This window comes from Gymnoscopelus braueri (genome assembly GCF_963280865.1).
Source record: "Gymnoscopelus braueri genome assembly, chromosome: 21".
Classification (NCBI taxonomy): domain Eukaryota; kingdom Metazoa; phylum Chordata; class Actinopteri; order Myctophiformes; family Myctophidae; genus Gymnoscopelus; species Gymnoscopelus braueri.
In genome coordinates, this window is record NC_137623.1 from 10067046 (window position 1) to 10093894 (window position 26849).

General features: G+C 43.0%; 1 protein-coding gene across 6 annotated transcripts in view; it reads left to right on the top strand.

The window, feature by feature from the left end:
- The window catches only part of LOC308076742 (rho GTPase-activating protein 12-like), a 78327-nt gene that overhangs the window by 29103 nt on the left and 22375 nt on the right, over positions 1-26849 (top strand). For all 6 annotated transcript variants that reach the window (XM_080417188.1, XM_080417190.1, XM_080417189.1 and 3 more), the window contains exon 3: positions 24529-24801. In XM_080417188.1, the coding sequence (XP_080273314.1) occupies positions 24529-24801 (273 nt within the window). The remainder of the gene's footprint in view (positions 1-24528; positions 24802-26849) is intronic.

Consider the following 26849-nt stretch of genomic DNA (forward strand, 5'->3'; position numbering starts at 1 on the left):
AAAAATATATATGTATTCATAGATTTGCACACATTTTCACGATTTTTTTCAAAAATAGCAGATCTACAAGCTCATAGCGTGGCACTCGGTGCTGCGCTATGAGCTTGGAGATCTGCTATTTTTGAATAGCGAAAGTATAAAATAATGTTTATAGCTCCTGGATTGATTAATGATTAATAGGCTCTGTGCATAATTATTCCCTCAGCTTTGTTTGATTGGCTCAGCAGCTGCAGCAGTCAATCAAATGAGCCAAACAAAAAAGCCTATCAAAAGAAGCTATGGGGAAATGAACCGGAACAGGAAACGGGTATGCCACCTTCTGGAAACCCGGGACTACAGTTATGCACAGAGCCTATACATTATGGTTTGCTTTTTTACATACCCATCTGATGCATTTATAAGGGTATATTTATTCACTGTGGTGCATCCGGCTTTGTCGAGCGTCTATAAGAACACTAACTTCACAAAATGTAAATGTAGTGAATAGTGCTGCCTTCTGTCTTTGAAGTATAGGATTATGTACAGGATTAAGTCATTGTTTCTTCGGAATTACTTCGTTCAGTATGTCATAAAAACTGTGGCGTTCATAGCAAACATGTTGTTAAATCACCATATCACACTGATGCATGGTGCTTTCTAGATTGTATTTCCTTATCTATCTCCTCCTTGTCATTGCGCTTGTGTGTGTGTGTGCATGCATGTGTACAACATGGTTTAGGTGTCCAGTTTCACACCTCTCAGGAATTTGCCTCACGTTTCACTCCACAGACAGACAGACGGACACGACACACACTCACACACTCACTCACTCACTCACTCACTCGCTCGCTCTGTCCCTTCTCTCTCCCTGCAGTGCCATCAAATGAATAGTCAAGGCATAACCGAACGAACTGGCTTTATCATTTTTAATTGTGTTTTTTTGCCTGTGTCTTGTGTTTTTAAGATGTTGAAATTCCACCAACAGAGTGACACCAATAGTTTAGTTGGGATTCTGAATTTGTGTATCATTTCCTCAATGGATACAACCAATCCCCGTCCCTGCTTGTGGTTGTGTGATAGATGACCGCATTTTAATGAGGTATCATTATCATTGTCATCGGTGTCACTGTCTCTATTTTCATTGACCTTCTTTTATAGACATACGAGGAGATTCAATTTAACTGACTGTCAGCTGTGGCCTTTTGTTTTCACACGCAGCTGGCACCAGAATTACACGAACTAAACTCCTAAATCTAATCTCCATAATCTCCTTCTGCCGCTCAACAGGGGGAAAGAAAATCCACTGTCGATTTTCCCCAATTTCCTGATTGCTGTTTGGGGGATATTGTTACTGTGTAAAAGCCGGGGGTTTAGATGACATTTGTCGAAATGCTGTGGTTTTGTTTAGGCACAAAGCAGAGAGATTAGCATCTCCGGGTGCCGTGTATGTGAACCGAGCTTGATTGAAGCCTGTTCCTTCCTCAGCTCCTGTATGTACATTTAGGAATAGAATTCCACCATTGAACGGCTGCTCATGTAACCGGAGCATGTGAACCAGCGACTTAATGACCCGGGGGGGTCGCGAACTCTGACTTTTTGCGGCCTGCTGGGTGACCTGAGCACGGCCACCCGTTTAGCACTCCACTCACCCTCCCCTCCGCCCCTTCCTCAGGCTCTGTTTTCTCTCTCTATCTCCTCTTTTTGTCTCACTCCTCTATCTCAGAGGCTGAGGTCAATCAGCTAATGAGTGCTCCTATTTAAGGAGAGCTGTAAATAGAATACTTAAGATCCTTTAATCGGGCGCAGAGACTCCGCTGTCATTCTGCGTGTCACAGTAGGCAGGAGAAGAGAGGCAGGCGCAATCGACCTGGACAGTATTGACATCTATGCCATACCTTACTGGTTAGCCTTTGGACTGTTGACGGAGCCATGTTTTCCTACCTGAGGACCCCCCACTATATTGTGACTGTGAGTAGCTGGTGTCATGCCGTGTACCTGTTTATGTTTGTAGTGAAGGTGGGCCGGTTGCATTAGACACACCGGGGGCTTATGGCTTTGTGGTTACAGAGAAATGTAGAGCAGCTGTTAACCGTACCAGTGACTTGCCCTAATGGCCAGTGTGTACAACAGATACACAGTCAAATCCTCTGTTTTAATTTGTACGCTCCTCAGAGGATTCTATCATCATTGTTTTCTATTGAGATGAGTGAAATGATGATTGTGTTGATGACGCCTGAGTCTTATTTACAGGTGATGGTTCTGTGAATGTTTTGAAGGGGTATGGTTGTGTTGGTGCTGTTGATATTGTATTGATATTGCGATATTGTGATCCTCACTTTTGCAAATGTGCATTAAGTATGGCTCAATGTTGTCAATGTTTCCACTAAGCTTCCTGAATCGCATATGTCAACAATCTACCTCCATGTTATGTCATGCTTGTAATGACAGCAACAACAACAACAACTAGGGCTGGCACGATCGTGACATTTTACTTGACGATTAATTGTAATGCAAATAATTGTGATTAACGATTTCGTTGTGTTTTTGGCATTGAACATTGTAACGTATGAATACAAATGACATTTCTGTTTGCCTTTTAGGCTTTGTAAACACAACTTGCACGGGGCAGACATGACTAATATCTGCTCACAACGCATCGCTGTGCATGTAGACCTGCTATTCCCACTATTAGTATTTTTGGAAAATGCTTGAAAATGTATGAACATTTTTCAGGCGATTATGTAGTAATTGTGACAGGCCTAACAACAACAATAATGATGACTAATAATGATGCTATATATTGCACATTGTAATACAAAGTGCTTTATATATGCAAAACAATCAATAGATGGTGACAAAAATGAAAATAAGTAAAACCACTCACTCTCTCTCACACACACACACACACACACACACACACACACACACACACACACAGAGTTAAGACCATCCTTTTAGACCAAGTGTATGACTGTACTCGTACTCGTGCATTTCTGTCTAATAAAGTATTCAATCAATCAATCCAACCAGTAAAAGTGAGAATAAAAATCTGACACTGACTTGATTTACAGAAACGTGACGTCTGAATAACAGATCAGGTGAAAGCACGTTTTCCTATGCAATTGTCACATTGACAATTAGAATATTTATGACATCTATTGATTATCCCCCCATATCCTTCATTAAAATTCACACCCCATTGGAGAAGAGACAAATTGCCCGGCTCTTAAGTGTAGTAAATAGCCGTCAGGCACAAGTCTCAGTTGTCTATTGTAGGAGGTTACATAAGGGAACGGCTTGATGGTTGCGGTCCGCAGCCTCTGTCAGCTCAAAAGGAATTTAAGAAACCAAGATATGACCTTCACTTAACTGCAGGGCAAATGCAGTTCAACTTGAATGGTTCACTGATGAGCATTGGATCTGTCAGGGAACAGGGCTGATTTTGTGTGATGTGACAACGCCTTGAGGTTGTGTGTGGGTTTGTGTGTGCGCCTGTGCGTGTGAATGTGAGTTTCTATCAGATTATTGCTTGTGTTTGCTTTCATAGGTAATTGTGTGTCAACTTGGCACTTTGAATAAGCTTTTCCTCAATCCTAGAATGCGTTATTCAGTCTGCTGTGACTGTTTATTAAAGCTTTTATTGCCATCATCTTCACATGTCAGCTGAACAGTAGAGAGTGAACCTCTAGCTCTGTGTGACCATGTAAATTTCATTCGAACAATAAGCAGCCACGTGGGACACACACACACACACACACACACACACACACACACACACACACACACACACACACACACACACACACACACACACACACACACCGCCTCCACCCTCATTCAGTCAGTGAAAGGCCTGCTATACCTACTGTGACTTCATTCTTCTCCATTGTCACACACAGCCTGCTTTCTTTCTCTTTCTGCCTCTCTTTCTGTCCCCCTCTCTCACTTTATTTCTTTGTCACTCTTCTTCACTCTGTCTCTGTCTGTCTCTCTGTGTGTGTGTGTGTGTGTGTCTCTCTCTCTCTCTCTCTCGTGGAGCTGAATGACCGTGTGACGCTTTCCTTTTACACCTCTAATCCCCCTCCCTCCTTCCCTCCCTCTCTCTTCTTCTTTTCTTCTCCTTATGTACCCCTCTTCTCTCCTCCTGTCATTGTCAGCTGGTCAGCTGTTGTGTTGTGACTGAGCAGGAGGGGGGGGGGCCGGGGGGATGAATGGTCATTGTCTTCCCTTGTACCAAGGCCTCTTGTTTCCCGGGCCGTCTCTACAGTTCATACGGCAGCGCATCAATGGACCTCGGGCTCTATTGCCGAACTGGCCCTCTGGCTCTGTCCCCACTGACCCCTCCCCTCCGGTCACCCAATGTCCACCAGCCACCTATTTGTCAGCAGAGGATCCAATCAGATTCCGCTTTGATGATGAGAAGCTGGGACATTGTGTTCCAAGTTTGAGGCTCATTCTATTCCCTCTTAACTCATTATGCAAACCACACCCCGATTGTGTTCATTGCTGGCTACGCTGTCCTCCCATTGGCTGGCGGTTTACATTAGCGTTAGCTAGCTAGCCAGTCAAGTACTATGTGCAATTTTGAAACAGGTGATATCCTATTATGTCCTCCACACGGCTTGCATACTGTACATAGGTCGCACATTTGTTGATGCACGAGGCCGCTCAGCGCGTCTGCCTGCGTTGACAAGTCGCGTGTTGCAGGGAATGACATTCGCGTGCATTCAAAGGTTGCTTTGGCATTTGGTACCGTGAGCCATTACTAGATGTGACACATGTACATTACATATTAGTTCACACATCGAATACACTGGAGACTATACTAGGCAGCAGTCGGTAGTAGTGCTGGTGCTCCCAATTGTTATTCTTTATTGGGAATACTGGCTCATTCATGAGCTTCATGAATACACCACAATGTTGCTTTTCTTCAGTGGATCGATCCCCATACTGAATGTATGTTGTGATGCTTTTCAGAAGATATTAAGCATGGCAGGAAATACTTGTTTACAACAGGTGAACAAGTGGCAAAGGTCTTGTCTGACTTCAGTGAGTTCTCTTTCCCAGAATCCAGACTGTGTAGACTTCACAAACTGGAGCACGCTACTTTGAATCAAACCCTCTTTGATCGTGGTGACAGAGCTGTGTGATTATGCATGGTTTTATATAGGACGCTGTTATGTAACAGATGGTACAGATACAGATTCTTCTATGGGATATTTGGGTCGAGGCTAAAAGAGGCCATCAGTGTTGGAGAATATCCAGAAGGAGCTCAAATCAGATTGTCAGAACCACGTGTCATGGTGGTCTGGTGTGGAGTAGTGGTGCTAGGGCATTCACAACTAATGATTTTTACTAGTCGACTCATTTGACCAAGTAGTAGTCGACTAGTCGAAATTTACATTACAAAAGGGGGGGGCATTGTTTTAATGCCATCCTACTACTATATTACTATTATTATTATCCTCCTGCCCTTATTTTTATGGCGTTTTAAGGGAAGCGCTTCTGGCACAGCAGCACAGCACCACAGCAGCGTCTCCAAGGATCCCCATTGCCCAATAATAGGCTTTTATTGGGCATACTTTTGACCCCCTTTTGATAAAAAATTAAGTCAGGAGGATAATAACAATAGTAAGATGGGCCATTACTATGGCATTAAAAAAAATTACAAAAAAAATCCACAAGCATCACATATTGGGAGCCTGTAGATCGTCTATATTCGGCGGGCGACACCATCGGATTAATAAATGAGCATAATGATTAGCCTACCTGTGTTGTTGTTGTGCTCTCCACTTGTAGCAGGAGCTCATTAAAAGTTATTTCCGTCAGACAAGTCCCAACAAAGAGGACTGACTGTAGATGGGAGCTCTTCTTGTAATCATTATAAGCATAACATCCTTAAATCCTTATGCAGAGATTGTCTTAAATTGCCGTAAACGAAACGTTTGTTTTGTCCTTGTGACAGAATCTCCCCCCTCCCTTCTCCCCCCTTTCCTATATTATCATTTCCTTTTTCAATATGAATAAGAACTTTTACTCAAGTAATTTCGATTTTAGGACTCAATTAGACCCCATGAGAGTGTAAATGGAACCAAATGGACCCATTTGGTTAATTTGTTCATGTAAGGTACAGTATATGCCAGACCAGTAGTGAAAAGTAACTAAGCACATGTACTCAGTTAGACCCCATGAGAGCACAAATGGAATGGAACCAAATGGACCCTTATGGGTCCATTTGGTTCCACTTGTAGAGTTACTCCAGTACTAAAGTACAGTTTTGAGGTACTGTTACTTCACTTCTTGTAGATTGGCTATTTTCGAGTTTAACATTCTTACACATTTTAGTATGTTTTACTTTGGTACAGCAAGTACAGTAATTTTGATGCCAATACATTTGTACTCTTACTCAAGAAATTCGGTTTATGACATACATATAGGAGTTAACCTATGTAATATGTAATCTACAGTATGTAACTTTCAAAACTCCCAGCCACCCACCTCTGAACCCCCACCCCCATTTGAGACCATTGTGGGACAGCTGCCAGTGTTGCCTAGTCTCATGAGAGAGTATGTGTGTAATGTTAATAAGTAGACACCAGACCGATTCTGTCAGTCAATGTGATCCACACTCCTCGACAAACCTTTGGGGAATTCTAGTATATACATCAAAGAAATGTCGGCTTGTTAGATTTGCCAAAGAAGCCACCGCATTTAATAAAACAAGCCACCTGCGACTCAGCATTTTTTCCCGCAACTCTGGGGAAAAAAAACAAGCCAAAGGTTGTGGTGAAAAAGCGGACTTGGCAACACTGACAGCTGCCTGAGATTTTTACCTGCCCCCCTCAGACCCCCACCTTGCAGCTAAGAATTCTGCGATACCTGAGAATTGTAAAAAGCTCAGGGAACAATGAACAGATACAGTAAGCAGGATCTAAACCCGGACTGAGCGGATATTATATATATTGCATAAACATGAATAGCTTAATAAGAAGAATGACATTCGCTATGTCGGTGTAGTTGACAGTACTTTTCAAGGGGTTTAGCTTGCTGCGAGCTGATATATATGACTGTGTCACTTCTTGTTGCCCCACGCTGTGAATGTTTTGTTGTTGGGAAAAAAACGGGGTTTGACTGTGTCTACTGTGGTGGCCACAGTAGGCTACAGTATAGAACATGTTCACAATCAGCCAGCCTCTATAGTGAGGCATCACCACTGCATTGAGATTTGTGCTTTTTTTGCTCACAAACTGAACATACAGTATCTTACCATCGACAGCAAAACATTGGACAGGGAGACCATGCTCTTTTTAGATTCCTGTCTTGTTCTTTCACAGATAAAAGAATGTATGATTTCTCCCATTTGGGAAAAGAATCTGGGTTCATTTAACATATAACACACATTAAATCTTTTGCATAATGATCCCAGACTAATAGTGCAAGTCATTATTGTTCAGTAAAGTAATGGACCAGAGCCATACGGTAATGACGGATGCATTAGTGCACTTAAGGGTCCAATTTTTTTACACTCTTAAATTAACACGGCATATTTTTCAGTGTTATGTAATGTGTCGGATCCCAGTTGGCTGTTGCTGTCTCTGGCACTTGGTTCTGTTGGGTTAGTAACCCCATCTGTTTTTGCCAGAGAGAGACCCAACTGCACATCCAGATGTGTGCACACACTGACTGCGCAGGGCAGCAGAGCGAAAATGGCAGATCTAAAACTCACAACGTGTCGTGCTGTGGCACGTCGTGAGCTTGTATATCTGCTATTTTGTTGTGCGACACTGGCACACAACTAAATATAACGCAGGCTAATATTTGTATCGATACTCTCTCTGATACTCTTCTTGCACTAATGTCATGAACAGACAGTATATGCGTATGTGTAAATATCTAGATACCTCGTTTTCTTTTTTGATTCATTTTTTCCCCCCTGGAAACGATCAAAACCCACTGTTTTACACCTGTAAACCTGTGATGTGACAATAGAGATGATTCTGATTCTTTATTGACAATAGAGATGATTCTGATTCTTTATTGATGACCTTTTAAGATTATATTGTTTTCTCTGCCCATTTCTGTCTGTCGTATTTAATAATTCAATCACTTGGGACTCGAGATGAGTTTACACTGTTTTGGGGGATTAGGGGATCATTTGTGTGCACAGTGCACAGCTGAAAACACGGAGCCTGTTAACAATGCAATCTGCTGCACATCCTGTCATGGTCCTTTCAGCGGCTATAGGCCTTCTTAGGAACTAAGTCTCTTTAATTTGATCTAAAGTGGAAGTACACTGCAAGACAAAGACACGCACACACACACACACACACACACACACACACACACACACACGGGCATTACTGTAACGGATGTAATAATAGCAATAGCAAATGTTCATAAGAATCATTATTTGGTTGGGTCGGCACTGGAGCTTCACTGTAGCGTGTAATCTTGTTTTTGTTTGTCCAGAATCTCAGCCAACTTGCTAAATCATTGCGCTTTTCAAGCCAGGGAATGTTCGGGGGACTTTGTTCAGTGTAATTGGGATTTTTCGTTCAGCAGTGCCTTTTATGTGTAGATTTGTGTGCCTATGATGATGATGACATACATGAACTCAGCAAGAATGTTTTTGATTAAATGGTAGAAAGTGTGCCTGTGTATGTACTGTAATTGGGTGATGTACCGTATGAATGTGTGTGTGGGTGTGTGTGTGTGTGCTGCACATGTGTAAAAGGATGTGTGGACGTGCCTGTGTTCTTCTCTTCTTAACCCTTTAAGGCCGGGAAGGAAACGCATGCGTGTCATTTTAAGGTTTCTTTGGCTATTCAAAAATAGCAGATATACAAGCTCATAGCGCGGCACCGAGTGCCGCGCTATGAGCTTGTAGATCTGCTATTTTTAGAAGAAAAAAATATCATTTTTGCAAATCTTTTATTTTCAACTCAAATCTTTGCTTCTGGGGGTCCCTGGAACAAAATATTCTTAGATGGGAGGGGGTCCGCGGATAAATACATATTATTTTGGGGGTCCTTGACATGAAAAAAGTTTGAAAATCATTGATAATATAGCAACATAAGTAAAAAATCTATTAAAAAAAAAACTTTAGGGAAAACAAATTGTTAGACATTTGTAAAATCCCCAGAAGCAAAGATTTGAGTTAAAAACTTTTGCTTTAAAAAAGTATATATATATTCAAATTAAAGATTTGCACACATTTTCACGATTTTTCAAAAATAGCAGATCTACAAGCTCATAGCGCGGCACTCATGAGCTTGTATATCTGCTATTTTTGAATAGCGCAAAGAAAAAAATGACACGGATGTGTTCCCGGTCTTTATGGGTTAAAGCCAAACAGCCTGATGGGAAGTCTCCTTGATGTGTACAGGCAGACCAGACCCGGCTTGCCGGGCAGATTTAGGATGAAAGGGATGCTATGGCAACAATGTCAGTGTTGCAGCTTTGTTGTGCAGAGTGGAAGTGACCCGTGGTTCACGGTCTGCTCAGGACTTCTGCAGAATCAAAACAGCTTGTCAGAGACACACAAATGATAACACAGGGGTCTTCAACAGGGGGTCTGGGACCCCTAGGGGCGGTCCTCAGAGTTACTATAAGGGATCCGCCAAATCTTTGTGTGATATTTTTTTTTACATTAACCACTTGAACCCTATAGCATCCCTATTCAACTTTAGCCAAAAATAGCAGTTATACAAGCTCACAACGCCTCGTTGTGAGTTTGTAGATCGTCTATTTTCGGCAAAGAGGGGAAAAAAAGCTGATTAACACATCGGGTGCCAAACACGGTCTGAACCGTGTTTGCGCAGAGTAGCGGTCCGGTGCCGAACACGGTCCAGACCGTGAAATATGTCTTTTTGTTTTTTTCGTTTTTCTCCACACGGGCGGGGCTAGAGCAGCTCTGGGAGTACCCATTGTGATCTTGAGAAGGATAGGCCAGATAGATCACCGGAAAAACAAAAACATGGCTCCCATCCACTTCCTGTCTATTTCCTTCTTTAAAACACCTATATCTCCGAATCTGTTTCCGGTGGGGAAAACCGGTCATGCGCGATGCGCGATCCCCCCCCATTGTAACTCGCGAGTGAAATGTTGTCGTTCCAGGCTGTAGCCAGGGTCATCGCGCAACATGAATGGATGTTTTTTTTTACATGGATTTGCTCCTCGTGGAGTCTAGAGCTTTAAACAGCAAAGCGCAGTCAATGGGGAGAATGCTGGCACCCAACGTAAGTTGTTATGAAAAAATGCTGGCACCCAATGTGTTAAGTACAGAGTGAAAGGTCAAGTTTATACGATTTTATACAATATGTAGTGAGTGGGGTTCCCTGCTTCATCTCTCTCTCAGCTACTAGGGGGCTAGCCTTGGTCTGAAAAACGTTGAAGACCCCTGGGCTCACACACACACACACACACACGCACACGCACACACACACGTACATGCTAAGTTTGCTAACGCGTGCATAATTGTCAGTGGTCAGGTTGAAAAGCTTAAACAAGCTTAAATGTACCATAATGTAAGTCTTAACATCATTCATATAATCCTGTTGATATACATTATATTCTGTATACTATTACTGGAGGTGTGGTCACCCCTCTTCAAAGGGTTGGGGGGAGTGTCTCAGGTGGAGCAGTGGGGGAAATCAGGGCTCCCTTCTCTCCCTCCCTCCCTCCTTCAATCACCCTCTCTCCCTCCTTCAATCCCTCTCTCACTCCCTTAACCTCCAGACCTTCCAAAAACTGCAGTCACTCTTTCTGTTTCCACATAAACACGGCAGATTAGCATGGAAGAGTTGGATGAATATTAATAACCTCCTACATCATCATATTCGATTTATTCGGTATACTGTATGGGAATTTTGACTCATGGGCTTCCTGTTTAACACAGCATATCCATATTCATTTTTTACATGTATCCTGTGTGCTTGATGCTTGTTATTGTATTTGTAGTAAACTAATGTAATAATGTGAACAAACCGAATGGTAGGACGTGCTGCTAGCTCAGCCAGTTGACAGCGATACCGTCCTCTCTGTCCTGTCTCTCTCTCTCCAGCATCCAATCATCAAAACGATAATCTCACAAAGTCACTTTGGGGGACTGGAATGTCTGACTGTTGGCAGGCGTTTCGACTAGATGTCTCCGTGCGCCTGGGAAGGGGAACTGGCTGTGACCGGCACTGTGGTTTATACTGTAACAGCCTAGTCTGATGCTTAGTGGTTGGTTGACAGTGCAGGCCTGTCATCAAGCCAGTGTATTACTGACCTCCTTGGCTGACCACTTGCCGTTTCCTGGTTGACTGGACCAAGTGTCCTAACCGCGAACCAACAGCCCCACCCCTCACCTGTACCGGCCCCGCCCCGCCCGGCCTCAACCGGCCATTCACGGGCCGTGGGAGAGAGCGGGCGTAATTAGGTGGAACCAATCACACTGAGGGCATTATGGCAAGATTAGCCATTAGGCAGGGGCTTAGCTGTCAGCTGTCTGCCATGGAGGAATGCCGCTAAGTCCCTGCTTCAGGATTCAAGCTCCCGGCTCCCAAGAAAAAGAGAGGGAATCTTGGAATCTGAAAAAAAACATTCATAAAAACACTATGTGCTGTTAACCCATTCAATCCGGGTCATTTTAGATTTCAGCTATAACCATTATTTTATACTTTGGCTATTCAAAAATAGCAGATATACAATCTGCTATATTTGAAAAATCTTGACTTGACTCAAATTTTTGCTTCTGGGGGTCCCTCGAACAAAATATTTTCAGATAGGGGTCCGCGGGCAAAAAAAAGAAAAAAAAAAGTTTGAGAACCACTGATATATAGCAATATTAGCAACAGTTTTTTTTTCAGAAAACGTAGGATTTAGAAGACATTTGTAGATGCGTTTCCCGGATTGAATGGGTTAATAGAAAGAGCAAAGGATGGATCAGACCCTAGGCAGCTATGAATGTCACTGTTGGCTGCCTAGTGGCTTGGCTGTTACTTAATGCTGTTGCTTATTTGCTTTGCTACCCATGCGTGCAAAGGTGTGTGTGGGCATAGGCATTTCTAAATGCCCAGCACATAAATGACAATTTCATTCTAGAGATTTGCTGACCTGTGGCCAAATTGCATTAGCTCTGACTTTCCCCAGTTTTCCCCCATTTAATGTTCTATAGCAGTAGACCCTGATTATACTGCTAGAATAACAAGGATGCCAGGTGGATGCAATTACCTACCTCATAGGATAGAAAGCCAACTGTTCCAGACAGTGGGTTGGAGAACCTGGTCTGTGTTCCAGAAGGTGTAATGTGTTGCCTGGCCAGCAGAGAACAGCATCTCTGCTTGCTTTGGCTCCTGCAGTATGAGAAAAATCCCCCTCCGTGATATGGAGTCCCAGCATAGGAAGGCTTTTGTACAGCAAAAAGGCTGTTCAAACGTGAGTAATAAAAGGGGGATTTGGCAATGCTGTTTGCCATTAAAGAAATTGAATTTTCCTTCAGCTCGGTCGTCGATTTTCCAAACTTGTCGGCAGCCAAACAGAACAAATTGATCCTGTCAGGCCCCTGGCAGGTCGTTTGACTCCAGCAGCCAGGATTCATTTATCGTGTCCCTTTCCCCGTCTGTCTTCTTCTCCCCGGAATGCACGCGCAATTCATCAAGAGCGTTTGACTGGATGGTCGTGCAGAGGGAACAGCTTGCAATGCAGCTCTGGTCCCTCTGTCCCCCGAGTCTGCCTGTCAGTCCGCGTCAGACTTGCGGTTCAAAAGCACCAAAAAGACCATCTGATGAGGATCATTGTGCATTGTGTGGGGAGGTGAGAGGAGAGGACAGGACAGGAGACGATGACAAAGAGGTATACATTTTTGGAAAATGTAGCTGATGGCTACTCGGATGGTTATGATGAATGCTGAGGGGGGGGTACTTAGGGGTTAAGTGTCTTTCTTTTTTCCCCCGGGAGGCAAACCGGTGACCTTCTGTTAACCAGACGGCCTCTCTTCCCGCTAAACTGAGTTAATTGCAGGCTGTTGACCCAGATCGTAATGCGTGACATGTAAATGTGAAGCATTTTGAGAGCCACCGTGTGAGGCACACAAACGAGGCCTGCATCATCTTCATGTATCCTCCTCTTGATCCCATGCCAAGTGGCCAGGTGTAGGGAGGATGGAGAGGAAGGAGTTGGGGAGGATGAGGAGGAGGAGAAGAGATGCCATCAGGGGAAAGGGCAGGTAGTGAGAGAGGGTAGCATCCTGCTTTGTGGATGAAAGGCATTTGCAGGTCCCAAAAAAAACTACACACATGCAGTGCACAAGCAGGGAGCAAGTGTGTCTCTGTCATACACTCCCTCCTAAGTCTCCCATCTCTCCGCCTGTCCCTATCTCTCTGTGTGTTTCATTTTCAACCTCTCTTTCCCTGTCTCTCTCTCTCTCTTTGGCTTTCTCTCCTTTCTGGTTCACATAGCCTCTCTCTGTCTCCCTCTTTCTCTCATTCTCTCTCCTCACACACACAGACACACACTAAACCCTTTCTCTGTAGCCTATATTTCGAAGTGCGGGACAACACAAAAGTATATTTCACTCCGTCCTCAAGGGTGATGTGTTGTGTTTGCATTCCCACCATGACTCTCCAACCCAGCCGCAGTTAGACACCAATCCAAGTTGATCCATTGGTGTGTATAAAATGGCCATTGGCCATGGACATGTTGTCCCAGATACAAATTGTGTGATCCCCCTGCACCCCCCCCCCCCCTACACACACACACACACAATATGGAATCTGTGGTCCAACAGACTGTTTATTTGGAAGACTCAACTGTTCCCAATGCCCTCTCTCCCCTTCATTATGATTTCATGACACAATTCTTTCCAAAATATTCAAAGTGGTGTGAATTGAGAGTCATGGCTAAGTCAAGTAATCCCCCTCCTGTTACAGTGTGTTGGAGCGCTCTTTAGAGAGCAGAGACAGGCTTTTGTTTGAATAGTCCTAAGAGCTTGTGAAGGCATTTGGTGCAAGTTGTAAGTTAATCTAAAACAGCCAATATTGACAGGGAAAATATTAAGTCTGGCTCCGGACTGCTGACCTGTTTCTGCCAGGCCTAACTATTGGATATCATTTTGTGGCCTAATATAGAAGAGAGTTAACCAGTTTTAGCCTTTTCCTCTGACCTGACTGCAATTTATCAGCGTTGGATTTAGGGCTGCAAAGTTTTATTATTTACTAAGCGATTATACTTTTGATTACTTTTTCAATTAATCGAATAATCAAGAAGCGTATTTTTTACAAAAAAAATCATCATCATTTTTATTTATTTATAAATGACTAAATTGATTTGTTTGATTAACCACTTAAGCCCTGTTTTATACTTCACCGTACAAAGGTGTTGTGCAAAAATAGAGCACATACCCATTACCCAATCTAGTACAAGCTCACGTTTGGCATTGTGACATGTTGTGAACTTCTGCTATCTTTGATTTGCTGCGGGAAGAAAATCAGTTTTTGCCCAAAATCTATGCTATTTCTTTTAATAATCGATTCAATCAATTAGTTGGATTAACTGTTGCACCCCTACTTGAATTCATCATAAAGCCTAGCTGTACTGGTTTAATGTCCCATAGGTTACTTTGTTGTATGTCTGTCAGGGTGTGAGGCTCTATGAGCCCTGTCATCCATAAAATGGGGCCGAATTAAAACAGCTGGCATCAAACCTCCGTAACAGCCAAAAACATGCTGACTCACCGTTGTCCTTAAAGTAGGTTTCCTATTCTGAATTTTCATCCCAAACACAGCTTTGCGATTTGCTGACCCTGCACAATAAAATCCTCAGTGTTTAATTAATTCAGAGAGTATACTAAATTGAGTTTCATGGACCTCCATTTCAAGATTTGGGTACATTTTTACTGAGAAATGAACGCTGAGGATTTTACTATGAGTATGTGTGCGGCTGCCTACCTACATCCGTGCACCTCCTATGGGTGGAGTGCGCCTGCTTTCAAAGATTCAGTCAATATTTGAAATCCATTAAAATGTTTTTTTCTGGACCAAGCTTTTACAGTTGAGGGTGTTGAGATTAGGGAAGTGCAGGTCTGCTGGTACAGGTTATTGCCAGAAAGAGAGTGTGTGTGCGTGTGTGTGCGTGTGTGTGTGTGTGTGTGTGTGTGTGTGTGTGCAAACACGTTATGTTCATACTTTTCTTTATTTTCTTCCGTTTGTGATCGTTCATCTTTTTTTATAGTTTGTGAATGTTCATCTTTTCTTTTCTTTATCGTTTGTGAATGTCACATGTTGAAGTGTACCTGTACCACCCCACCCCTCTGAGCAGCCATCAGCTGAGTGAAACTGAATCTCTTCCGTGAGAATAATAAAGTGTACTGTCTATTGCTAAAGTGGACACATTATTTTTGGGCGGTGAAACCGCCCCTATAAGTGAGGTTTGGAAATTTGTACAATTATCTTGGGCAGTGAAACCGCCCCTATAAGTGAGGTTTGAAAATTTGTACAATTATCCTGCGCTGTGATTGGCCAATCACAATCTATTCAGGACTGTGACTGGCCAGTGTCACATGACACATGTGCATAGCCCTATATAAGAAACCATAACTTTAACTCTTTTGTACATGATTGGTTGACTCCATTCAGTATTGTGATTAGCTAGCAAGACACCGCCCACTTCACACAGGGTGTGATTTTTTTCTTTATTATTTAAATCTGCTCGTCTACCTAGATGCATGCCTGTCTGGAAACTGTGTGCATTTGTGCCTGCACACATAATGCGCATTGTGCCTTGAGATGAGACTGGGGGATAAGGGGGGGTAGGGGGTAGGGTTGGGGGGGGGGGTGTTTATGTCCGTATATGAAATGTCACAGATGTGATGATGGGGAATGTGGTCCGACTAGACTCCAGTGGGGCGGAAATGTAGGTTAATCTGGTCATATGGACACAACCACTCACCATCACCTCCTGGAGCAGAGAGAGAGAGAGAGAGAGAAGGCAAGATGGGCGTTGGCTGAGCCAGAGAGAGAGAGAGAGAGAGAAAGAGGGAGATGGAGAGGGGGGGAAAAAGAAGGGAGGTGAAGGAGAGAATGGCTCAAGAGAGGTTATGAGGGATTATCAAATGATGAGACACAATAGAAAAAGGGCAGAGTGTTCGTTCTGTGAAGTGTGTCTGTGTGGAGAGAAAGGGGGAGATTCAGGATACACCAGTGGTGGAAAGTAACTAAGTACATTTACTTAAGTACTGTACTTAAGTACAATTTTGAGGTATTTGTACTTTACTTGAGTATTTCCAATTTCCAATACTTTTACTTCTACTCCACTACATCTCAGAGGCAAATATTGTACTTTTACTCCACTACAATTATTTGAAAACTTTAGTTACTAGTTACTTTTCAGATATAAATTATGATATAATGAAACATACATTAACCACTTTAGCCCTATTTTATACATAGGCTATTTGAAAATAGCAGATCTACAAGCTCTCAACGCGTCGCATCGCGACGCGTTGTGAGCTTGTAGATCGGCTATTTTCAAATATTTAGTATTTTTACTTTTGGTACTTTAAGTACATTTTGATGCCAATACTTTTGTACTTTTACTCAAGTAAATTTTTAATTTTGGATTTTTACTTGTAACAGAGTATTTTTATATTGCAGTATTGGTACTTTTACTTAAGTAAAGAATTTGAGTACTTTTTCCACCACTGATAGTTAGATCGATAGATACTTTACTGATCACGGAAAAAATACATACATTCCGGTAGAGGAGGAGGTCTGTAAAGGAAGAGATTGGAGAGAATGGAGGGCATGAATGACACAAAAGGGTGGAGGAGGTGGCAGTCGTGGTGGTGTTGTTGTCTCGTTTTCCACCGCCAAGCTAAATCAACATCACACACTCCCTCTGCTTGTCCGTCACGCGATTGGCTCGGTTTGGTCGACGTGGCCCGTCGCCATGGACACTGGGAAGAAGCCTGCTCCGACCTTCCATGGCCCACACTGTCCCTCCTTCACACAGCGCCTCGCTCACTTGAACCTGCCCGCCGTGTAATTGGGTTCTGCAGTGGGCTTACATAACCCGGTTACAGGGAGCGTGCATGCACGCTGAGGTGAAGGTGCTGTCCAGTGTGAGCAGAGGTGAAGTGAAACTTCAACAGCCACAGAGACGGAGATGTTGTCAGGCAGAGTAACCTAGGGGTGCAAGAGTTAATCGAACAGATTGATTATAAACAATAATCTTATTTCAATTGAATTGATTTTCAAAAATAGCAGATCTTGTGAGCTTGTGGATTGGCTATTTTTTGCATGATACCGTTGTATAAAATAGGGCTTAAGAGGTTAATCAGACTCGATTTAGTCAATTATTTAAAAAAAAATCGATTAGATTTTTTTTTTCAATTTGTGGATATATAAAAAATAAAGTATAAAAACATATTTCAAGATTATTTGATTAATCTAAAAAGTAATTGATAGAATACTAAGACAATAATTGATAATTGCAGCCATACAGTCATCTGTTCTTTAGCATCTGCATCGATAATGGCATCACCTAGTCCCTCTGTTAGTTGCCAGTTGCCAGAACGTGTCAACATGAGCTTTGCAGAAAAAGCCTTTGATGCATACATTGAGCACGTGGTGAATGTTTACAAATGTATGCCTTCGTCTGCTTGATGAATAGAGAAAATCTTTTAACGCCCAAAGCATGCATCCAATGCCTCTCCGTATGTCAGGATGTGTAATTAGTAAGGCAAGGTGACTGAAGCATCTGTGCTCTTGACTTGACATCAGAGGGTGAAAACGGGAAGGAAGGCGGACAACGTGATAGACTGATGTGGCGTTCTTCTGTGTACATGCATAACATGTCTGCATGCGCTGCAGGGAGCAGTGATGGATGGAGCGGCTTGCCATGTGCGCAACTGGAAGAAACCCCTCCCCCTCATGCTGCTGCTTCCACTCATGGCCACTTATTCGATTAGAGTGGGGTAGATCCCATAGACTGGAGGGACCATTTGTCTTTTGAGGAATGCATGTTGCGTGTTGGGCAAGCATTCTCGCGTGGAAAGAAACTGTGTAGTCTGTATGTGTAATACACTACCTTGAGGACAGCTATTAGCCTATTAATGTCAGCAGCAGCCTGTTTGTTCATGCAATATAGGGCAAAAAGAAAATTCTCTGAGGGCAGTGAAGAGGGAGCTCAAATGTTCAAGTTAAACATTTTGTTAGTCATTCTATCTATGGGTCCCTGTTTATTTAACCCAAAATGTCATCGCCTCCTGACCAACTAACTTACCCATCACAACACACCCATCCCTCCAGGCTATGGCATGTAGTAGGCTCACCGTTCTACACAGCGGCACTGTGGAGACATCTAGTGAACGCAGTTTGCAATCACAGCACAGGCTGTTGAGGTTTGCCCTCACCCTGACCTGCACTCCCCCTTCACCCTGAATTATTTATGGTCTAATTTACGGTTGGCCTCCAGGCGGAGGCATTCCTAGATATGATACACCTTCCCTGGGACAGGGGACTGGTTAAAATGAATGAAGGGAGGGTTGAAGAAAGGCGACATGGAGTGGGCGGACAACGTGAATGTATTCCCAACATGGTCATAAATACACCGGTTGGATTCAAGTGTGGGCTTACGATCCCGCCTAGCAGAAGGAAATCTCGTCGGATTCCATTAACCAGTCACTTCGCTCGGCTCCACTGCCTCCTTTCCTGCATTCTAATACTCAATTAGAGTCATCTAAGTCGAACTAATGATTGGTTTTCAATTCCCATCCTGTGTGCGCTAATGCATTCTAATGCGGATGTAAGGATCCCAGCATACTACTGTACCGGCCCGAAGACTGCAGCTCATTTATCACCACCTGCTAGAAAAGCTGCTGCTTGTGGACTATTCTGCATTCAGCAGCAACTCTCTCGCTCCATACCTTGTTACTCTCTCTTTCTCTATCACACACACTCCCTGCCTCACTCTGTCACTCCTTCTCTCTCTCTCTCTGTCTCTCTGACTCCCTCTCTGTCTCTCTCTGACTCTCTCTCTCTGACTCTCTCTCTCTCTCTCTCTCTCTCTCTCTCTCTCTCTCTCTCTCTCTCTCTCTCTCTCTCTCTCTCTCTCTCTCTCTCTCTCTGTCTCTGTCTCTGTCTGTCTCTCTCTCTCTCTCTCTCTCTCTCTCTCTGCAGTACAAACTTGAAGTTATCTAGACCTTCTTAACCGGTGAGGCTGTATATGTGAGCAACGGACTTGACACTCCTAGACTTAAGTCTCTCTCATCTTCTTCTACCATGCTTCCTTGATTTATTTTCTCACTTTTACTCCCTCCCTCCCTTCCCACAATCTCTCATTCCCACCTCGCTCGGCCAGTTAAGAACGATGTTCCCCCCAGGTCGCCTCTATCTGTAATTAGCTGTCAAAGACCCTGGTCTAACACCCCAGCTGCCTGGCCACTGCCACATCTCATTCTAGCTAGCCGTGGAAACCAGACGATTCTGCCAGAGCTGAAATGCCAGGCTGGAGTCGCACAGGCAACAAGACGAGACTTGAGGAATGGTGAAAATTATATGAATGTAAATTGACACATTTGCTAAACTAGCGAAAGGTTATGGGAACTCTGGTAGGTTAGCCAGAGATATACAAGGTATTTATTTTTAAAGATTTCCAACTCCTCCCTGCAACCACCCACAGCTATTGGGGGAAAAAAGGTTTAAAGCACATTCAATACACTGGTAGTTTTTGTGTTGTTGAAGGTCAGGTGGTGTGAATGCAGACCACGTGTGTTGATGGTTCTGTCTGAAGAGGGCAACCTGTCTGGCTGTTCTGCGCACGGAACTGATACCTCCCCCTTTTCTCCTTTTTTTTTTTTTCTTTTTTAAGTGAGTAAGCATCAAAGCTCTGCACAATAACGAAACTGGATTTATGATGGGTGTCTACCGCGCTTCCTCTCTCTCTGGCTCCCACTTCTTTTTCATCTTTCCCGCTCTCTTTGTTCCTCGCTCACTCGGTGCCACTCCTTATTTCCTGCATTTGCTCAGTTTTGGAGGAGAGTAGGACAGTTTTTTTTTAGACCATCGGTACTGACCCTGATGGAGATCCGTCTCTTTATCTGTCATCCCTTTATTTTTGGGGTTAAATATAGTGTTAGGTCCTGCTCTTTCTGAAATGGCCTCCCTGTGCTAGTTCAGTCAGCTCCCCCCTGTGCACAACATACATGCGCGTGTGCACGATATAGGAGATCACCAAGCACGATACAGTATGCATGCATACCGAAAGCACATGCAAAGATTGCTCAGATTGCTCACATACACGTATATACAGTGCATGCATTGCACACACACACACACACACTGATACTGATATATGCTTGCATACATGTTCATGCATATTGCATGCATGCACATACGCACTGAATAGGTATGATCGGAGATCATCAAGCACACATACACGAAGCTGAATGCATACAAAACAAATGCTTGACAACTCACACACACACATGCGTGCAGAGTGACTTTTTAGTGTGTATATCTGTGATAGAGGAAGTAACAGGGAGGGCTAGAATTTCCTGTCAGATGTGTGTGTGTGTGTGTGTGTGTGTGTGTGTGTGTGGGGGTGTGTGTCAGTCCGTCCCTCTGTCCATCTGTTGGTGAGGTAGATAGATTCTGTTCCCCATTGGCTCTGACACGGCCTTTGGTTTCTATGTACAGTACATCCAGCTGAAACGACAGAGAGTACCAGAGACTTCGCAGGAGAGAGACAGAGAGAGAGAGGACAGATAGAGACAGAAGGGTCAGTCTGGGTCTAGTTGAGGTTGATGAGTGCATAGCCATCCCTGAACAGGTCCAACCATGCTGCGTACGTTCAGCGTATTCAGAGGCTACAGGAAAGCGGGCGAGGATGATGACGATGTGTTTGTGCCCAGTCCCAAATGCAAGGTGATGTTCTTCATTTTCACGTTATTACTCCAAGGGACAGTTAGCTGTCATGCAGCATTCTATGAAATTTGGGTGGACAATGATTATACATTTACGTTCTAGGGGAAAAAAAATATTATTTTTTTCAATTGCGTGTGAAAGTGTAGCTAATTGTCAAAATGCCTGAAATTGTAAAGATTTCAGGTGAACAATTAGGAGCATTTAGAGGTTTTAAGGGGCTTGATGCCATGTACAGTAGCATCACTACACTATTCCTGTTCCTAGAAAGATGTATTTATAATAATATTTTCTATATTCATTCAAGAAATGTATGCTGAAATCAGGTATGCTGGTATGGTACATGCTGTCTCTGTAAAGGAGGAAACTTCTCTTTGGTCGTCGGTTTCATAACATCTTCTGGGTTTGTGGCTTAGTTTTGTTTACACATTTTGTCAATGAGTATCGTCTGTTTAGGACGGGTGCTTGATAATTATGAAACAAGTGAGTGTGTGAGAGCGTAAGCAAGCAACTGTGTGTGTGTATTTGTATGTCTGGGGCTGGGCACGTGTCAGTACTTTTCTCTTGTTGAATACATTTGTGCTGTGCATTCATTCCCTGTGGGAATAACATGATGATCTTCTATAATTGTAATATCTGGGGTATGTGTCTTTGCATGGTTGTGTGCATGCTAAAGTCTGTCTAAATAGAATTACTGTACGATTTAGACTAAAGTTGACTTCAGAGAAAAGTTTGAGGATCTCCTCGTTGAACAAAATGGATGCTGAAGTTGATTAATTGTTTCTCGTTTCTGGGCTTACGTAAGCCCTGTTTTATACTTTGTTGTGCGACTGTGTCATGTCTTTTTTTCCTTCATAATCCAGGTAAAAGTTTTAAATAATCGATTTGAACTCATATCGCTCAGCCCTACACTTGATCTCTAACAGATTATTCCCTAAAAAATGCCTATTACACTCCAGTACACCAGCTCTGTTCTGGCTTTAACTGATGAATTTGGACCTGCACTCTGCCAAACCATCATCTCTTTGCGGCCGGTTTGCCTCCAAACAACATGCCTCGCTCAATCTGCTGGAGTGAAACTACGTATAGCGAGCATCTAGGACAGATCTAACCAAAACCAGCAGGATCCTGTCTGGAATCTGGCCTCTGTTAAGCACATTTGCAGGATATTAAATAATTCTTTTCATGAAAAAAATGAAATAGAAATTCCTGTTATTCCAACACTGGCAGGAAGCCCCATCTGTTTCCACAGGCCATGTGTCCGTCTGTCTGTCCCAAAGATTTGTTCAAATTCCCCCCTGAACGCATTTCCTGTCACATTCCTCACCTGTCAGGGAACATGGACGTCCAGCGCGAGCTTCAAGTAAACAAAGGACAGACGTTCCTCACTGCCACTGGCACAGACTCCAGCAGTGATTGTGTTAGTGTTGGGGCAATTAACCTGTTTAGCTTTGTTTGCAGAATGTCTGGCACTGGAACCCTTTCCAGAGAGACAAGAATGTGCCGTCCACTTCAGTCAATAACGATTACAGTCCTTCACTGTCGTGCCAAAACCCAAATTTGAATGATGTGCAATGTACAACAACTATTGTTTAACAACTTTTAAGAAGGCGCCAAGAATTGATGGAGTTCCCCCAGATATCACACGGGTATCGTTTTTCAGTCCTTGTGCCAATGTTTTCAATGGCGCATTTCAGATTCACTCGCGCGTTTTCAAACACTTAAACCCTATATAATTCATTCACCGGGGTCCCCCGAGGGTCTATCTATACTGTGTATGTGTGGGACAGAGCTGAGATCATGGTTTAATTCATTGGAGTACGGTTACAGTAAGACCATGGTGGTACGTCAACAGGGGTCTTTCAACCCTGCTAAAAAAAATCATAACTCGCAAATATACCCTTTACAGGGTCTTTTACGATCAAATATTTTGAAACTATATTGATTATAGACCCCTGGTGAGTTATTGCTATTATTGCATTTCTTACATAATGGCAAAGGTTTGACAGTTGATATTAGTAACCTTTCTCAATAGGAAGGCACTTCCTCTTTTCATCTTCCTGTTAGCTGGTATTGCCATGCACCAAGCCTATTCAGCTTGCTTACTTTAATCACGTTGGATAATTGACAAAATACTTGGAAATTGCATTTAATGCTGACTGGCATTCTCAGAAACCGTTAAGATGTGGTGTTACAGTCGTGCAAGTCTGTTGTCAATAACTTAGGTCTCTGGCTGTGTTCACAGAAAGTGAAAGTGTAGGCATTTATCAGACACTTATTGAGCAACATCTTGATTAAGGAGATGATTAGGATCAGGGTTTTGAAACGTGTGGTCGAAGCAAGCATGTGGTTGCTGATTTCAACAGTGTCTCCGTCCTATTTCTCCATCATGCCGTGCAGACGTTTAGAAACTCTCCTTTTATTTGTGTTTGTGCAGCTGAATGACTGTAGTGTACTGTACAGTGCATGTTTGTGTTATATGACATATATAGACAAGGACTGTGTCAACCCGTCCCTCGTCGTCTATATTTTGACAATTCAGCTGGGTTCTAATCCCACCCTGTGATGACTGAGCAAGAAACCCTGGGAGCTCAACCAGTTAATGCACTGACGCATGTAAAGTTACACTGTACAATATTTATTTATGCATTAACATCTTCAGTTCGTTTGTACATAATTTGATTTGATGACGGCAATGCCCTGAATTTATCTTCTCAGGTAGAGCTTAGAGCTTGTCCCAGCTGTGTACCGTCTCCACCAATCAAAATGGTTACATTTAGGTTTAGGTATTCAAAGACAAAAATAACGCACATCCTCCGTCCTTGGTGCTGAGCCAAACTGCTGAAGCAGCAAAATCATAAAGCGAAAGAAAGGGCTTCAGGTGACCTAACCGTGAGAAGACCGCAAGGTCGAAAGTTGTTATTTTTGCTGCTGTTAATTCAGTTTGGAGCATCTAAAGTGAGTTGCGTAAAGTGAGTTGCGTGAGTTCGCTTTACATTTAGGTTTAGGACCATGGTTGGGTTTAGGGCAGGGGTGGGAATTCTGGGAAACCTTTTCAAGCATATGATCACTTAGCCTTTTTCCAAGGCTGGCGTGATGCCCGACAGTTAAAACCACCATTGCTTATTATTGCTAAATAGAATAATACAAGCATACAATAGTCAATCTAATAATACAAAAATGTAATAATAACAAAGAATGAGTCAGAAAAGGTAAGATGAGTTTTGACTATTTGGGGTGAAAGGTTTTAAGGTATTTTTTTTTCCTTTTACTCAATTGATCACCTCAATAGCCCAAACTGATCACCTGGTAGATCAAAAAGAGATGGTTGCCCACCCCTTGTTTAGGGTCTGCTATAGGCTACCTGCCAAATGAGTAGGTATTTTTACAGCCTGAGAGGAGATGCTGCTTGAGATATACGTAGCTCAGGGCAAAAAAAGGACCTCTGTGCACTGCAGCCTTATCACTGATTCAGTCAGTAGCAGGCTATAGTATCGCTTTGAAGTCTCCTGGTGTTTCTCCAGATGGAGTTGTGTTCTCACACTGCTACGTAAGGAGCAACGCCCCAAATTAAGCTTAAAAGAGAATGTAGTAGTTGCCACCCTTGGTTCTAACTCTCAGTTTTTTCTCTTTTTTTCTCCTCCAGACAACGTCACCCACAGGTCAGGGCCGCTCTGACTCGCCCGTCTACACCAACCTCCAGGAGCTGAAGATCTCACAGTCCAGCCTACCGCCCGTCCCCGCCACCTCCCCGCTGCACGTCCTCGGAGACTGGGAGACCCACAAAGACCTGAGCGGCAGGCACTTCTACTTCAACCGCCCCACCGGGGAGAGGACCTGGAAGCCGCCCCGCACCCGCGACACCCTCAGTAGCACCAGCAGTGGCCGAGGAGAGTCCCAAAGCACTGTGGAGACAGAGGTGAGGGAAGTTAGTGTTTCACCCATTAAGACCGGGAACGCATCTCTGTCATTGTTAGATTTCTTTGGGCCATTCAAAAAATAGCAGATCTACAAGCTCATTGCCGTGCTATGAGCTTGCAGATGTGCTATTTTGGGGGGGGGAAATCGTGGAAAATGTGTGCAACATTTAACATAAACAACTCAAATCTTTGCTTCTGGGGGATTCTACAAATGTCTTCTAAATCCTAAGTTTCTGGAAAAAACGTATGTTGCTATAATATCACTCTTTCTCAAAACCGTATTTGGCCGTGGACCCCCCATATCAAAATATTTTGTTCCAGGGACCCCCAGAAGTTGTAACTGAGTTAAAAATGTTTGCTTTAAAAAAAGTATATATTCAAAGATTTGCACAAATAGCAGATCTACAAGTTCATAGTGGTGCACTCGGTGCCGCGCTATGAGCTTGTATATCTGCTATTTTTGAATAGCCAAAGAAATCTAAAAATGACACACTCAATGACACTTTCCCGGTCTTAATGGGTTAAGAAATGCACTGTGTTCTTGGAACTACAGTCTTTGATAGTGCATCGACCACATAATTGCAACAGCCCTAGTTCACTACCGTCCAGAGAAAGGGTTTTGTACCGTAGCCCCAGGTGCGTTTTGTTTTTTCAAGTAAATATAGGATAGTAGAGACAGGAAATTGAGGGCAGAGAGAGGGGGAGGAGGTGATTCTCCAGCCAGAATGGAACCAGAGTCGTTGCGACTACAGTATGTAGTGGTTGATGCACTGCATTGCTAGTCAAATTTGATTTCAACTGTTCTTACCCTCTGACTCACTGGGAGTGAGTATGAATTTGTTATTCTATTTTATTTTATCGTTTATTTGGAATCCTTATTTTATAATCGCATCCTGTGCATTTTAAACACAGCACTTTAGTAGCACTTAAGTAGTGTACAATAATATTGTAAATGAGCCATTCCTCAATGTTTTCTTGAGGTGAAGTAAAGGTTGATTATGATGAACGTGGTTGCTCCACAATTGTGAGGTTATGTCCAAGTCAACACTCTGCTAAAGCCAATACACAGGCTACAAAATAAAGGGATTGTATCAAACTACTGGCTCTGCAGAGCTGCAAACCACACAGGCAAAGAGTCTCTCAAACATCAGATGTAGTGGAAATAGTGCTTTAGTGGTAAGAGGGGAACACATCATCCAGAACATACTAGAGGAGTGGTAGACCTCAAATGACTGTTAAAGTTGTGTTGTGGTTACTGAAGGTAAAGAAACAAAAGAGACCTCCTTTAATGTGTGGAAATCACATTATCTCAGCCAGATTGTTAAAGAAATCTTGCAGTTTGAATGGGGAATAGGGAATCATATGTTTGGAAAGCCAGCACTGCCCTCAAGTGGTGTGATGGGTTATTGCACTAAAGATGAACTCGAGAAAGGGGGAAATTATCTACAGCAGGGGTTTTCAACTGATTGTGAAGCAGGGACCACCACCCTGACTAAGAATCATACTGGGGATCACTGTTGTGTTGGTGGGGAATGGGATATAGGCTTAGATTAGATTTTTGGTAACATTTGATATGCATCCCATGTCTATAATGCATTATAAACATACTGATCAGCTTATAAGTAACACTGTATAATTAGAGTTATATTCCTAATGCATTATAACACCGTTTCTCAACCAATGGTTCACAGACTACTAGTGGTCCTCGGCATAATTAGGTCTGCAGGTGGTCCATGGGAACAGGTTTTAAAATATAAATACATACCTTTGTTAAATGTATTAAAATATGTTTAAATAATACTTCACAAGTCCATCAAATGTACCAAAGTATTTGATGGCGTGGTGTGGGGGGGGGAAGCTTGAAAGTAAATAATAACTGTTAAGGGCTTGATATAATTCGTTGCACGATACTTCCCCTTCTTAAGATTAACTCGAACATCTTGATCTCCGACTTCCCAGTAAATGACAACTTCTTAGGTCATCTTAGGTCACCAGGTCATTTAGTGCCCTGTTTCTCAACTAGTGGTGCACGGCATGATTACAGGAG